We start from the raw sequence: 17,095 nt of genomic DNA on the forward strand, positions 1-17,095 counted from the left end.
TCACACTTACCTCGCCTCCTTTCCCCCTCTTCTACTATCTCTGTTTTTTGTTGTTTTTTCAATTTTCGTGCAGACTTTCTTCTCTTCTGAGCAGGAGAATCTAATCAAAAATTCAGAAACAGATGTTGATGATAAACTTCTATAAGATTAGCTTTGTACCTTTATAGATTATGCAAACTGATTAAGGCCTGTTTCACACATCAGTTTTTTCCCGTCAGTCAAGATCCGCCAATTTTTTTAAAAAACGGATCTGCCAAAAAAGGGGCGGATCCGTTTTTTACACCCATAGACTTACATTATTGGCGGATCTTGACTGACGGTCGTCCGTCACACCGGTTATTTTACGGATCCTCCAAGATTTTAGCGGCTCCCGGGCGGATGAGACAGACCCTGCAACGTTTTTTTGCAGTGACGTTCTGCTATTTTCTCTCCGGGAAGCATTTTAATCCTTAACTACCGTCCCGGGAGCCGCTAAAATCTCTCTCTCTCCTCACCGGCACCAACCTCCCGAACTTGAATACCGGACCGGCCTCCCGCAAGCAATCGCGCCCATGACTGGGGTCGCCTTGCCTCCCGCGAGATCGATGGGGACGCCCGGCCTCCCGCAAGATCGCGACCATGGGGACACCCGGCCTCCTGCGAGATCGCGGCCACGGGGACGACCGGCCTCCTGCGAGATCGCGGCCATGGGGACGACCGCGGGCACTTTAAATTAAGCCGCATTGCTTCTTCCACGGATCCGTTCTCCTACGTGGTCCGACGTCATCCGACATCGCTAAATGGAGACGGATCAGTTTATTTCCACCTTTGGCGGATTTCAGCTGACCGCCGATGACGGAGGTATGAAACAGGCCTTAATATGCACCTGTAGCTTCTCTGTGTGCCGCCATGTGGGGTCTCCCAAAGGAAATATGTCCCCTTATTAACATGACATTACTTGCAGCTAGCCACAATGTTATTATGTAATCAGTTAGATAAAACGTCAGAGTAACTTCTAAGAGGACCTGTCACTAGGTCAAAAGTGTCCAGGATTCACTCTACTTTATTTCCACTGATCCCTTGACTATTCTGTTTCTTTTAGATTTGTTAAAATCCCCCATAGGGTTCTGAAGATTTGGGCCTTTTTATTTAGTGCTAACTGTAATTATCTTTACCATGGAGGCGTGACTCACAGGTAATTTTTGCCTGTAAACATGCCTCCAGAGAATCCTGTGAGCCACGCCCCATTGGTAAAGACAGTAAGTGTTAGCACTAAATAAAAAGTCCCAAATCTCTGGAACCATATGGGGTATTTTAACAAAACAAAAAACGGAATACTAAGGGGGACAATGGGAATAAAGAAAGTAATTTTCTGAGTCTTTAAGAGCTGATCCACATTTTACTTTTTTTATTATAGCTTATAATAGTATGGCCTATAAATCTGTACATACCTGACAATGAGAGCGAGGATGACTCGCTGATTTTGTCACCATCAAGTTTGGAAGAAGACTCTCTCTGCCTGTTTGGTAGAAGAAAGACAAGTAAATTCAAAGTAAAAACAATAGAAAAATGGAAGAACATCTGTCTGTAATCCCAATTCTACCAGCAGGAATAGAGTGTAACTAGTAATATTGGTCTGTAGTGAACTGGAAATGAATGGCTGGTCACATTGATCAGTTATTACTACAGTGATATCACAAGCCATACCCACAGAAATCAGAAATCATTAAGAGCTGGATGCTGGACCTATATTTGTGTTCTCGTGTCTTATATTTGGATCTGAACATATATCAGACCTAAATCTCATGATAATAATCTACTCACATGTCTGAGCTTTTTTCGCTATTCTCTGGGGAACACTTTGAAGATAACATGCGCTCTTCTACATTGTTCATCATCCCGGTACTTTTTGTATATAGCTGAAACAAGCAGAGAAATATAAAATTTGTATGGAGTTTGTATGTTCTCCCCTTGTTTGTGTGGGTTTCCTCCGTGTACTCCAGTTTCCTCCCACATTACAAAGACATATTGATAGGGAATTTAGATTGTGAGCCCCATCGGGGACAATGTTGATAATGTGTGCAATTTGTAAAGCGCTGCAGAATATGTTAGCGCTATATAAAAATAAAGATTATTATTATTTATTTTTATAAGATATCTTATATTTAAACTTTTTTCTAATTATAGGTTTTATACATTTTATTGTCCACATACTTACTTTAGAAAACCTTTGAGAAGATGACACAAAATTTTGGACTTCTGGACAGTCATTGTCCTCACTTGTGTTCTCCTCATCTGAATCCATATGTTGGTGTTTCTTAAAGCTAGCTGCAAAGTACAAAAGTTATAAAAGATTATTAGTATAAGACCATGGTCAGACAGTCACCATGCTATCACTAATAATAATGGGAAATAATTGACACATAACATGAAAGACAAGACACACTGCAGTTTCAGGCAGATGACGTCTCATTTTACTTACTATTAAAGTAGCAGGTGTCCTCATCTGATGCTAGATCAAGACATAACAGGGGCTTCTGACTTGGAAGGTTGAGAAAACTTAAGCAACATAGAAATGGATGAATTTTTATCTCATTTGCTCCTCCTGGAAAAGGAAGACAAGAAAGAAAGCAATACAGTCATTGTCAAAGAAGCTGGTCCAGATCTCTATTGTTTATATTAAAAACTGACGATGTAATGTAGCCGACATGAAGGAATTGTACTGAAAGTAGGAAGAAAACCTCAGTGCTGATCCTCACAGACACAACCATTTGTCTGGTCAGAGAGGTATAATAAGTCATTAATAATACTATTATAATATTACCTGTCCCAAGTCTCTGTGCTGGATTTTTTTGGAGCAGCCCAGTTATCAGGTTCCGAGCATCATCTGGAGCAATGTATTCATTATATCTCCAAGTTATGTCATCTGTTATATAAAAGGCAAATATTACAGGAAATTCAACCTTTACATTTAATTTCATGTAAACCATTTTCCTTAACAAAGCTAGAAACTAAATCACAAAACCAATTAAACCAAATAACTGTGACATCACACAGCATTCAGAATATTTTACTTACCCCTGACGACACTGAGTAAAATCTCCCTTTGGGAATCTCCATAAAATGGTGTAAATCCATAAAGAAATTCATATAGGATGATCCCTACTGACCACCAGTCAATAGGCCTGCCATATGCTTTCCTTAAGACGACTTCTGGAGCCATGTAATGAGGGGTGCCACCAGTCTGGAATACAACAGAATAATTAGATGATGATCAATAAATATAAATGTGATACATAACATCAATGGAAACATTTTCTAGATGAGAAATTATCAGAGAAGGAGAAAGAGATGAGATTTCTGAAGTAGAAGGTCCGGTAAGTAAAGCTGACCTCATTATCATCGAACTCGCTGGTGATGTCCTCAATTGGAGCTCTGTAGATGTCTGATGTTGGTCTCATGATGCCGAGTGTTGAAAGTCCAAAATCTGTGACTTTAATATGTCCTGTTGATGTTATCAGGAGGCTGTGAAAGAAAAAAATGAAGTTAGCCCCGAGTAATAACCCATATACTGTAAGAGAAACTTTAACCTTCTTCCCCATTATTATACTATAAGGGTCACTTACTTCTCGGGCTTCAGGTCTCGGTGGACCACACCATAGCTGTGCAGGTATTCCACAGCAAAAATCGTTTCCGCTATGTACATACGGGCCAGGGGGACAGGAAAATGACCAATGTCCTTTAAAAGATTGTCACAGCCTCCTCCTACAGTAGAAAGCAAATATGACAGGTGAGGGTTTGTTACAATGCAAATTACACATGATTAAGGTGAAAAAGAAATAGGCGGACACATTGGGGCAGGATCTCATACATAGAGATGGACTGAATAATATAGTGTGTATACTGTGAAACAGTGCCCAGGGTGGTAGCCGTAGGCGAGTGCCATGAGTCAGACACCTTAGCACATTACCGAAAACAGGGGCCTGTTTCCAGTGTGCGTGAAGCTGTTGTAGCTGTTGACACCTCTCGGCTTCTCTGGTCTGTCACACAGCGTGGCTGGGGTTCCCCGTGACTCCACGAATGAGAGATCACAACGGTGTATAGAAACAAGTTTGACTTTACTGTTCTTTTCATTGATCAAAAAAAGCACAGCAGGAGACACAGACATCTTTCTTTAGGTTACAATACAGTGGCATGTCTTCAACAAACATTTTTCACCAGCACAAGTGGTGAAACTTTTCACTATCAGAGTTAGGGGCTTTTACATTTCTTAGATAGCTAGAAATCTTCAGCTGCATCTTCCTACTTTCTCTAGCATTAGCCCACTTTCATGTACCACTTAGAAAAAGCGTCTGTGGCTAACTTCTTTACTATATGTGCCCCCAGCCTCGCCGACTTGTCTTTTCTTAGACCCACAGCTCTCAAGCCTTGGCTAACACTTTGCATTCCCGGAGTCTCATAGGATCTCTCACAAGTTGCTGAACCAGAGTTCCCTTCACTAACTGGCCTACTAGGAGTATTCCACCGATGAGCGAGCCATGGACGCAGGCGGAAGACGGTCATCATCGCTGCGTCTGACAGGTGAGTATCAACCACCAAGCACTGCTGCGTCACTTGTGAGATCTGCCTATTTGGCAGCTAACTAGCAACCATTTAGCGATGCACAAGCGATCCTGACCTGGTCGTATCGTGGTCGGGATCGCTGGTGCATCACTAAATGTAACGGGGCCTTAACCCACAACTGTATACTACACAGTGACCCTACAAAGAGGCCTAGCCGGACCTCATCTACTATTCTCTAAATTATTTCTCTGTGAAAGTTCCTATTTATAAAAATTGTTCAAGTAAAGAGAAATCTTCCATTTATCCATAGTGGAAATTGCTGCCATGCTCAGTGAGGGCTTACAGGGGAGACGTTCACAGAGATCAATGGTTTTTCCGGCATCTTGGTAACAGATACATTATAGTAATTGCAGTGTGGACATGTACTCGTCCTAGTGGGCACATTCTGGTTATATATAGGTGCTAGGATTAAGCCATTGAGGCTGGATATAGATACAACGGATGTGTCCTACCTGGCAAATACTCCATGACCATACACAGATGAATTTTAGTAGGAAAGGAGCAGAACATGGAGGCCACAAAGGGACAATCAGCAAAGATTGAGATGTCCCTTTCCAGAAAGGCTCGTTCAAGTCTCCTTGGCTCTTTAAGGTTCTGTATGTCTATTTTCTTCATAGCACATACTTGGTTTGAGTCTTTATGGCGCACTAGGTGGACGGCCCTGGAGAAAAGTAAAATCCAAGATTTATTATAAATTCTTACTAATAATGTGTCTATAGACCTCATCTAATGATCTCCTGACCTAATAGTTAATACTAGATGTGAGGCCATCACTAGAAAGCCATGTCTAGAATTACATAAAATAACACTCCATAAATGAACACTAGTGGGGGTCCTCTTCCCCGTCACATCCTACCTGACCTGAATATTGACTGATGTGGACAGTGATGTGGATTCATATAATTTCTCTATGGGAGCATTGCAGGGGCAAAGCACAGAGACATAGGCATCGTCATAAGGAGCCCTGGGAAATAAATTATTATACCAAAATAAAGCTCACCCAAAAGATCCAGAGCTGATCAGTTTGATCGGCTTATAGTCGTTCTTACAAGGTAACCTCCAGGGGTTATATGATCCAATCGAGGCCTATAAAGGAATAAGAAATGACAGTAAGACACAGAAGCTGGAGAAACATGTCAGCTCCAGATGCAGGAAGGTCTCACTTCTACATTATGTCCCTACTGATTACACTACAGCAGATGTAGAGGAGGTGATACAAGCCGGACCCTCCACAGACACTATTATATTATAGGGGGATATCCCCCATACACATATGTCATTGTACTGCAAGGCAGGATAGGGGACATCACACAGAGGAGGTAGAATAGTAACGTCATCATCACACACAATAGGTCTGATCTACATGAAAAACAGTGATATCCCATTATCATATGGGGTATAATATGGGATGTGTAATTCACACCCGTCATCAGATGATACACAGACGTCCCTCTGATACTTACACTGTCAGATTCCTGGATGATCTCTGGTGTCTCACATATTCCTCCATCAGTATTTGCCGGCACAGTTATTCCTAAAGTAATGATGAAATAATGAAGAGACGTCATGTATTAGTCTATATCAGCACTTATTATATAACATCCATATAGTGAAGGAAATGCCAAGACCCCTGTACATGGAGTAATACAAGGTGTATGGATATTCTGCACACACTGTGTATAGTTATGGCATATCTATATACTGTATACTGTACCATAAATGTGTGCTTCTTCAGGATCTAATCGAGTCACATCAATGACGTGATTGGGGGCTGAGAAAAGCCCAGAGGGGAGAAGCCAAATTACATCAGCCCCCTCCATTATAGTCTATAGGGGTTCATGAGCCGTCACCGGCCTCATACAGAGGATGAGGAGTAAATCTCCATATTCTCTACCGTTCTCTATAACTTGATATTGAATGTAAAATATTAGATGATCGGCTTACCTTCCATCAGATCAGGGTTTAGCCCCAGCTGACGGGTATCAGGGTCAGCAATATGGAGGTTTTGTGTCTCTTTGGAGTCATCTTCTGATGTTTCCTGATGGATATAATATATACAATTAATATAACATTTCACAGACACTAAATGACTGTATATATAAGGCAGGAAGGAGTAATACTGGATTTACATGATAATTTCGGTATAGGTCGGACTATACACGGCGAATCTCTCCAGTAAGTCCATATTAATATATAAGGGACTTGTATGTACCACTGTTCTCTAATAACGTCTATCAGAACTGCAGCATTTACAAGAAGGAAGATTGTGATAATCGCGTGAGACAGAGGCGGAAATACAAACTCTGCACTGCTGAGTACAGACTGTCATCACAGATGATGGAGCCGCAGAGACAGGCTGCCATAAAATATCCTGTGTCTGCCTGGAGCGGACAGAGAGGCGTCTGATATCACACATCTGACCTTCTGCTATATGACTGGTAATCTGGGGAAGAATAAAACCAAGAATGTGTGCTTGTGCTAACTGATGTAGACGGGTTATTAACCACATAATACAGAATAATGACAGGATTGCAGGTACAATATAGATAAAATACCATATTTTTCGGATTACAAGGCGCACTTTTTCAAAAATATGGTGCACATGTATGAGGACAGGAGCAAACAATTATTAATAAGCATGAAAATCAGATGCCGCTGATAGGAACAGTTGCCGCCTATAGTTGTCGGAGATTGAGCCACAATTCAATATGTGTCAGGTAAGGGGTAAACTGCACATATAGCGATGAATCCGGGACGTGGAGTGTGACAATAACTGCAGGTATATTCTCCTGCTGTACTGATGGCTGCTGGAAATATAGAATCTTATCTACGGTATATAACTGTTTGCCTCTGTCCTCATATACGGCATTTATCTACATTACACCTGCAATCCTGTCACCATACTTTATTATAAGGCTAATAACCCGCCTATGTCAATTAGTACAAGTACTCATTTTTGGGGTTACTCTGATTTACCGCATTATTCGCTGCTTGTGCAGTCGGCAGTTTTTAGCACCATTGTGGACATTTATTGTTAATCTGGAGACGATCAGACAACATGGACGTGAGATTAAGAAGATGATCCTTACCAGACGCTCCGGTGAGTAGGCCGGATACTCCAGTACTAGCAGGACATTTTGGGCCAATTGTTTAATAAAGGCCAATTGTCCACTGTGGGATTTTTCTTCGGCCTATAGAAATGAGAAGAAACAAGAAAAGAAAATCATCAGATAAAGTGCAGAATGGAGGAGGCCATTTATGTCACCATGTTTCCCCTGCTATTGGCACTACAACTACTACATGACCGCTGCCGATGGAACCGGTCGCCTGAGAACCTTTACATTTCCATGTCCTTCCTCTGCACCCAGTGTATGGAAATAACGCATATGGCTGACTGGGACTTGTGGAAAATGGCCACAGCAGCCTCACACTCCAAACACGGGGTGACTGCAACACCAGACCAGAAAAAAAACAAAACCTAGTTCAGAATTAGCCCCTACACGCACCACACAGGCTCAAGGAGTAAGGTGTTAATATCCCATAATAATACCTCTATCTTCCCATGACATAAGTCCACTCATTATATTGGGATGTATCCGAAGTCACTATTTCCCCAGCAGTAACCTCCGTCCAAAGGACCTCACATTTAACAGCCCCATACCCAGACCCATCCCCCACTTCTGTGATGATAGGAACACAATCCTACCTCCCCAAGACCCCTAATATCAAGTACCATCTTTTACATCCTGCTTCCTTTCCTCCCCATCTCTTCATATATATATGTATAAGGGCTGGTTGGTTAGATGCTGGAACATGAAACTGCAAAAAGTAGGAATATCCCCAACCTTCTTCCATTTATTGTCCTCCATAACTCCTTCCCGTGAATGGAGTCCTCCCATTTGGAGGGGGGTCCGGAGCTGAGCTTCCTAATCACACGGAATATACAGGTATATTACATAACGGCAGCCGTCTGTAATAGCCGCGGACGGAGCTGAGTTCTGGCAGCGGCTGTTTTTCTGCTAACCATTTAAATGATGCAGTCAATGTCTGACAGCAGCATTTATATGGTGGGCACACCGCTGTCTAGCTCTCATCCACCCTCTATGATGTGATCGCAGGGGACCACTTACTGTGACACCTGGGGGTCTGCTGAAGATCCCCATCACTTTAATACAAGTCCTTCCATGTCTATGTCAATGGGAAAATAACAGTTATGGCTCTTGAAAGAAAGTTATGAAAAGATGAGAGCAGAAAAGCAAAAAATAATCCTGATCCTTAAATTGTTATCTATCCAATCCCCCATGTCCATAATCCACAACCTTCTCACCCTACTTCTATTAACCCTTTATATCCCACCTTTTCCCTTGTCATGTAGCTTGTAGGCCCTATTTCATCTCCCCGGTTATTCTGGGTATTGCATTCAGGTTAAACTTAATCTTGTATTCCATTATTATATTTATATGATTTGTGCAGATTATCTGCTACTTACCTGTTGGACCAATGTCCAGATGTTCTGCTGTAAATGCTCTAGGTATTCTAGGCTTATGCGACCTTGGTGGTATTTGGTCAGGCAGTCTCTCACTAGCTCCATAACCAGCCGGTAAGTGAAGCTGAGGACGCCATCGGGTAGTGGTAGCACAATGTCAGGGTCATAGGTGGTAAGAATCCCCTGGAGTAGTGCTAACACCTGAAGTTTGTCTGAATAAATTCCAGACATTGAAAATAAATCCAATCGCAAATAGTGTATGACTCGCTATGCAGCTTATCACAAACAGCAATGACAACAGGTTGTCAAAGTGATGATCGGAGTGTAAACACTTGTGTAAGTAGTGATGGTCAATTGTGATGTCATAATGATGTCACAATGGAATCTTGTGTTCTGATTCTAAAGGGGCCTCTTACCTTATAAGGAAGTTGCCTAGTATCTCTTAAGGAGGCAACAATATAGGCTCAGCATCAGTACCAGATGCAGGCGTGGAGGAAAGGGCAATGGGTGCTTTACTTTTCTGATCAGTTAGTCTATTTTCATGTTGTAAGAAATTATTTATATTTGTTAAACAGAATAAATATTATAACAATTTGTGTCAATAATAAATTCAGATTGCAGTGATAAATTATGTATCTTTATTGTGGGAACAGGGACAGACTGGGACTGCATCCAGCCCTGGCATATGAAGCACACAGACCCATGCTGCTCTCCCACACCCACTACTATTACAAAGATGACCCTGCCTACCATTGGAGCAAATCAAAATGTATTACTATCAATAATACAAATATATGAGCGTTCTCACTAAGGTCTCTTTATAATATTAATATTACTGGGTCTCCTTATAATATTAATAGTTCTGCTATTAGTCTCCTTATAAGGGAATCTGTCAGGAGGATCAACCCTCCTAAACCATCTATAAGGGCTTTGTAGGGAATCTCTCAGGTAGTGCTTGAGGTCGGCATTAGGTCGTGTTCACACAGGCAACAATTTAGTTTAGCAAAGAAGGGTTTATTAGCTCCAGAATCCCAGGTAGGACACAAAACATTCATGCTCCAACCAAAAGGTAAAAACCGCAGGAAAGCATAGTACATAAGGCAGGTGAATACTCCAGCAGTCGTACATCCAGTACTCCGGCAGGTATATGTCCTATACTGCAGGTATACTTCCAATACTCCAGCAGGTATACATCCAAAATTCTGGCAGGTATACATCCAATACTCCTGCAGGTAAACGTCCATTACTCCGGTAGGTACTTGTCCTATATTCTGGCACGTATACATTGAATACTCCGGCAGGTGTACTTTCTATACTCTAGCACATATACGGTCAATACTCCCGCAGGTATACATCCCATAGTTTAGAAGGTATACTTCCAATACTCCGGCAGGTACATGTTCAATGTCCTATACTCCCGCAGGTATACAGTATGTCCAATTCTCTAGCAGATAAACATCCAATACTCCGGCAGGTATACATCCCATACTCTGATACGTACACATCCAATACTCCAGAAGATATAAGTCCAATTCTTCTGCAGGTATATATTCAACACTCTGACGCGTTAACTTACATTACTCCAGCAGGTATACGTCCAATATTCCAGCAGGTATACATCCTATACTCTGACACATATACATCCAATACTCTGACACGTATGCGTCCAATACTCTGGCAGTTATACGTCTAATTTTCCTGCAAGTATGCATCCAATACTCCTCATGGTGTATATCCAATTCTCTGGCAGGTAAACATCCAATACTCCGGCAGGTATACATCCAATACTCTGACACATATCTGTCCAATACTCCGGCATTTATATGTCCAATTCTCCTGCAGGTATACATCCAATACTCTGATACATATACATCCAATACTCTGGCAGGTATACATCCAATTCTCCTGCAAGTATACATCCAATACTCCGACAGGTATACACCATGTTCCAAATTATTATGCAAATTGTTTTTAAGTGTCATAGTGTTTTTTTTTGTTTGTTTTAAAGAAACGCATTGATGGTATTGTGTCTCAGGGTTCTTTGGATCACTGAAATCAATCTCAGATACCTGTGGAAATTAGTTTGCTATGTGAGCCCAATAAAAGGAAAACTGGATGTTCCACACTACTGAGCAGGACACACTTTTCAAGTAACATGGAAAAGAAAAAGGATCTCTCTGCTGCGGAAATGCATCAAATAGTGGAATGCCTTGGTCAAGGGATGAAAACATTAGATATTTCCCAAAAACTTAAGCATGATCATCGTACTGTTAAGAGGATTTGTGGCTGATTCTGAGCACAGACGTGTTAATGCTGATAAAGGCAGAATGAGGAAGGTTTCTGACAGGCAAGTTCATCGGATTAAGAGAGCAGCTGCTAAAAAGCCATTACAAACCAGCAAACAGATAGCTGAAGCTGCTAGTGCCTCTGGAGTCCCTCAAACCTCAAGGTGTAGGATCCTTCAAAGCAGAGACGTAGCTAGGGTTTTGGTTCAGGGGGGCGAAACTTCTGAGTGGGCCCCTAACTAGGTAACGTTGATTACAACTCGGCGATGCACTCTAATAGTGGACGTAGGAGATGACCGCGCGGTTACTGAAAATAATCTCTATATAAAAACCAACATGGTTATTACCACCATATGGTCAGTGGTAAATACCAGTCCTACAAAACATATGTGATTCCTGGACAATTATAGTTGGTGTCTTACCGCTGACGATCTTTCTGATGGAATCGTTCTCTTTTCACGTTTTTTCCATCTGGCCCAGACCGACATGACTACTCCTCCAGCCAGGACTCGGCTACAGAGAATACAACAACAACATGTTCCACTTCTCATATTCCAGCTCCATAACCATGTATCCCCAAACTGCACAAACCCCTCATCCTGGTGATACCCCAATGCTGAGCCACTGCTGCCATATGTGTCCCTATTACTACACCTGATACCCCAATGCTGAGCCACTGCTGCCGTATGTGTCCCTATTACTGCACCTGATACCCCAATGCTGAGCCGCTGCTGCCGTATGTGTCCCTATTACTGCACCTGATACCCCAATACTGAGCCGCTGCTGCCGAATGTGTCCCTATTACCGCACCTGATACCCCAATGCTGAGCCGCTGCTGCCATATGTGTCCCTATTACTGCACCTGATACCCCAATACTGAGCTGCTGCCGTATGTGTCCCTATTACTGCACCTGATACTCCAATGCTAAGCCATTGCTGCCATATGTGTCCCTGTTACTGCACCTAATACCCCAATGCTGAGCCGCTGCTGCCATATGTGTCCCTATGACTGCACCTGATACCCCAATACTGAGCCGCTGCTGCCGTATGTGTCCCTATTACTGCACCTGATACCCCAATACTGAGTCTCTGCTGCCATATGTGTCCCTATTACTGCATTTGATACCCCAATACTGAGCCACTGCTGCCGTATGTGTCCCTATTACTGCACCTGATACCCCAATACTGAGTCTCTGCTGCCATATGTGTCCCTATTACTGCACCTAATACCCCAATACTGAGCCACTGCTGCCGTATGTGACCCTATTACTGCACCTGATACCCCAATGCTGAGCCACTGCTGCCGTATGTGTAGCTATTACTGCACCTGATACCCCAATGCTGAGCCGCTGCTGCTGTATGTGTCCCTATTACTGCACCTGATACCCCAATGCTGAGCCTCTGCTGACATATGTGTTATGAATGAGTCACCGAGGAGGAACAACAAAAGCTAAGTCCCAGAAAACCAGAGAGGTTGGTGACTATGCAGATGGCAGATCCCTGATCTTAACTACACAACTAACAGTAGCAGTGGAGCGTTCCTACGATGTTCCTAGACGCCTCGTCACCGCCAGAGGACTACATAAACCTAAAGCAAGAAAAGGGAAAACTAACTGCCCCAGAGCAGACCCCAAAGGAATAGACAGCCCCCACACATGTATTGACGGTGAAGCAAGATGAAAACACAAACACAGGCAGGAAAATAGGCTGAGTAAACGATGGGGCCCAACTAACTATAAAGAACAGGAAAGGAAAGACACTGTCTGCAATCTGCCAAAAAACCCTACAAAATAATGTCCAACACTTCTGATTACAAGATTAACCCTGAAGTCACTAGACTTCTCCCACTATATCAGCACTCTGAAATAGTCTGCGACAGAGCAAAAAGAGGCCAATCTAATAAGGGACTAAAAAGCAAATTGACAAATACAGATAAATAAGAGTGGAAATTCAACACAGCCCAGCTGAGGCTGGCTGAACATACAAAAAACTGAATAGACCAACAAAATCAAGTGTGAACATTAGCAAAAACACTTAGCTTTGAGAGGGCTGGAACAGAGCTGAAAACCAAGAACTGAGCAGCCTGAAGCAATCTCCAGCACTGACTTAGGGCGTCGGCAGTCTTAAATCCAATCTAAGATTCCTGAGGTCCAATCGTCATCATCACCATCAGGTGGTAGATCGCCACTGACCACATCAGCCTCACCACCTCTGTTATGAACGGGTCACCGAGGAGGAAATAAAAAACAACACAAGCTAAGTCTCAGAAAACCAAAGAGGTTGGTAACTATGCAGACTGCAGACCCCTGATCCTAACATGCAACAAGCAGCAGTCATGGAGCGTTCCTACGGTGGACCTAGACGCCACGTCACAACCGGAGAACTAAATAAGCCTAAAGCAGGAAAAGAGGAAAACTAACTGCCCCAGAGCAGACCCCAAAGGAGAGACAGCCCCCACTCGTACTGATGGTGAAACAAGATGAAAACACAAACAAAGGCAGGAAAATAGGCTGAGCAAACGATGGGGCCAAACTAACTAGAAAGGACAGGAAAGGAAAGACACTGCCTGCAATCTGCCAAAAAACCCTACAAAAATGTCCAACACAACTGATAGCAAAATTAACCCTGAAGTCACTAAACATCTCCACTATATCAGCACTCTGAAACATTCTGAGACAGAGCAAAAAGAGGCCAATCTAATAAGGGACAAACAAAAGGCAATTTAGCAAATAAGAGTGGAAATTCAGCACAGCCCAGCCGGGCTGGCTGACCACATAAAAAACTGAAATGACCAACAAGAGCAAGTGTGAACATTAGAAAAAACAAACTTAACTTGAGAAGACTGGAACAGAGCTGAGTCCAAGACCAGAGAAGCAGACTGAATCACCAGCACCAGGACAGGGCGTCGGCTGTCTTATATCCAGTCTGATACTCCAGAGATCCAATCGTTATCTTTCTCACCAGGTGGAAGATCACTACCACTTAAACCAACCTCACTACCTCCTGTCACCACCAGAGGGAGAACGGAAGGGGAACTCTCAACTGGTGGAGCAGAAAATGAGCTCATAACAGTACCCCGCCCTTGAGGAGGGGTCACCGAACCCTCATCCATGCCACCAGGCCGATCAGGATGGGCCCGGTGAAAAGAACAAACCAATTTATTGGCATGAATATCAGAGGCAGAGACCCAAGAATTATGTTCCTGGCCATAACCCTTCCATTTGACCAAATACTGGAGTCTCCGTCTAACCAAACGAGAATCCAATATTTTCTCTACCTCATATTCCATATTGCCTTTAACCAACACAGGGTCAGGAGGTGCCGACACAGGAACTACTGGCTCAACAAACCTCTTCAACAGAGATTTGTGAAATACGTTATGGATTTTGAACGTAACTGGAAGAGCCAATCGAAAAGAAACAGGATTAAGAATCTCCAAAATCCTATAAGGTCCAATAAATCTTGGCTTAAATTTTGGAGATGCAACCTTCATAGGAATATTCTTAGATGACAACCAAACCATATCACCCACTTTAAACCGGGGACCAATGGTCCTATGCCGGTTGGAAAAACGCTGGGCCTTTTCCTGTGAAAGTGACAATTTATCCACCACTTGGTCCCATATCTGCTGCATTCTCACAACTACAGTGTCCACACCTGGGCAGGACGAAGATTCCAGTTGCCCTGAAGAGAATCGAGGATGAAACCCAAAATTACAGAAAAAGGGTGACATCAAGGTGGCAGAACTAGCTCTATTGTTCAGTGCAAATTCAGCCAAGGGCAAAAATGAGACCCAATCATCTTGATCAGCAGATATAAAACATCTTAAATAAGACTCCAGGGTCTGGTTTGTTCTCTCAGTCCGCCCATTGGTCTGGGGATGAAACGCGGAGGAGAAGGATAACTGAATTCCCAGATTGGAACAAAAGGCTTTCCAAAATCTGGAAACAAACTGGACCCCTCTATCGGACACAATGTTCTCAAGAATCCCGTGTAACCGAACCACCTGTTGTAAAAACAAGGGCACCAACTCAGCGGAAGATGGCAACTTTGGGAGTGGTACAAGATGGACCATCTTCGAAAATCTACCACAAATCACCCAGATAACAGTCATTCTCTGAGAGACAGAAAGATCAGAAATAAAATCCATTGAGATATGGGTCCATGGCCTCCTGGGCACCAGGAGGGGCATCAGCAACCCACTAGAACGAGAACAGGGTTTAGACCGAGAACAAGTCCCACAGGACTGTACAAAATTCCTGACATCACGAGACAAGACAGGCCACCAAAACGACCGACTCACCAAATCTCTGGTACCAAAAATACCTGGATGACCAGCCAATGCGGAGCAATGGACTTCAGACATCACTTTCTCCACTGGTAGGAACATACAATCTTCCCATAGGGCAACGCTCAGGTTTATCCTCCTGAAATTCCTCCAAGGCACGTCTCAAATCGGATGAAATGGCAGAAAGAACTACCCCCTCACCTAGGATAGTAGTAGGCTCGGTCACATTAAGAGAATCAGCAAAGAAACTCCTAGAAAGGGTGTCTGCCTTAACATTCTTAGTGCCCGGAAGAAAAGAGACCACAAAATTAAAATGCGTGAAAAACAAGGCCCATCTCGCCTGTCTAGGATTCAAGCGTTTGGCCGACTCCAGATAAGTCAGATTCTTGTCATCGTTGAGGACCACAAATTGATGTCTAGCTCCCTCCAACCAATGTCTCCACTAGAGTTGAGCGACTTTTGGTTTTTTAGGGTCGCGTTTCGTTTCGTGAAACCCGACTTTTCCAAAAGTCGGGTCGAGCAAGATCGTCCGATTATAGGGAAAAGTCGGGGTCGTCCCGAAACACGAAACCCAATGTAAGTCAATGGGGAATAAAAGTCGGCAGTGAGAGGAGGACAGGAAACACACCTACAGTGCCCATTTAAATGCCAAAAGCATCAATTCTTCTTACTTAAGCTTGTCAACCTTAATTAACTTCATAATACAAGTTACGCACTGAAAAATGGGGGTTATTTGGCTAAAGTTGTGGGGGGGGAGGGCTGGCTGCAGGTTTTCATGTGCCCTGGGCGAAAGAGCGCCCCTTTAACACATACCACAACTCATCATGCTCCGATACGGCAGATAAATAGCGGTATAGTACAATGAAAAATACCTCACTTTTTACATCTCATGACGAGGCCCATCTATTTCTCCATACAGAATCATTGGTCCCATATAATGTTTGAAACAGTATATGATGAGCTCCACATAATGCTACAGTATATGTTGGTCCCCATGGATGAAGCTCCACTGTCTTATGGGCCCAAATAATGCTCCAAACATAATGGGCCCCATTTCTAATGCTCTAGTGTATAATGGGCCCTGTAAATGCTGCTCCAGTGTCTGATGTCCACCTTTGAAATGTTCCAGTGTATGGTGGGCCCCATCTATCATTCTCCAGAGTATAGTGCTCCCCAAAAATTGCTGTCCCAACATTGAAAACAATCAAATAAGTCTCCTCGCTAGGGAATCCCTGTACTTGTCTGGACAGGTGCTGTAACTTGCTTAACAGCTCGCCAGCCGTTCTCACGCCCAGTATGGATTGCACGTGATTGCACAAAGGTTAGAAAGGGTACCGTATCCACGGATAACATGTATGGATAGCGTTCACATTCAAAATATATGTCTCAGGAGGCAGGCTCAGACGGTGTTAGGCCCAGTATGGATTGCACGTG

The 17,095-nt window shown here is 43.1% G+C and overlaps 1 protein-coding gene across 1 annotated transcript in view; it reads right to left on the minus strand.

Moving 5' to 3' along the window:
* The window catches only part of LOC141084407 (ribosomal protein S6 kinase 2 alpha-like), a 43,239-nt gene extending 34,901 nt beyond the window's left edge, over positions 1 to 8,338 (minus strand). Inside the window, exons 1-15 of the mRNA XM_073569134.1 lie at positions 8,309 to 8,338; positions 7,692 to 7,793; positions 6,547 to 6,640; positions 6,066 to 6,136; positions 5,603 to 5,688; positions 5,055 to 5,263; positions 3,606 to 3,744; positions 3,372 to 3,504; positions 3,058 to 3,223; positions 2,804 to 2,905; positions 2,462 to 2,584; positions 2,198 to 2,307; positions 1,804 to 1,898; positions 1,431 to 1,498; positions 11 to 100 (exon numbers count right to left, since the gene is read on the minus strand). Coding sequence (XP_073425235.1) covers positions 11 to 100; positions 1,431 to 1,498; positions 1,804 to 1,898; positions 2,198 to 2,307; positions 2,462 to 2,584; positions 2,804 to 2,905; positions 3,058 to 3,223; positions 3,372 to 3,504; positions 3,606 to 3,744; positions 5,055 to 5,263; positions 5,603 to 5,688; positions 6,066 to 6,136; positions 6,547 to 6,640; positions 7,692 to 7,793; positions 8,309 to 8,338 — 1,618 coding nt within the window. The remainder of the gene's footprint in view (positions 1 to 10; positions 101 to 1,430; positions 1,499 to 1,803; positions 1,899 to 2,197; positions 2,308 to 2,461; positions 2,585 to 2,803; positions 2,906 to 3,057; positions 3,224 to 3,371; positions 3,505 to 3,605; positions 3,745 to 5,054; positions 5,264 to 5,602; positions 5,689 to 6,065; positions 6,137 to 6,546; positions 6,641 to 7,691; positions 7,794 to 8,308) is intronic.
* Between the last annotated feature and the right edge of the window lie 8,757 nt (positions 8,339 to 17,095).

The sequence above is a fragment of the Dendrobates tinctorius genome, unplaced genomic scaffold (assembly GCF_039654945.1).
Source record: "Dendrobates tinctorius isolate UK_male_01 unplaced genomic scaffold, ASM3965494v1 ptg000022l, whole genome shotgun sequence".
Taxonomy (NCBI): domain Eukaryota; kingdom Metazoa; phylum Chordata; class Amphibia; order Anura; family Dendrobatidae; genus Dendrobates; species Dendrobates tinctorius.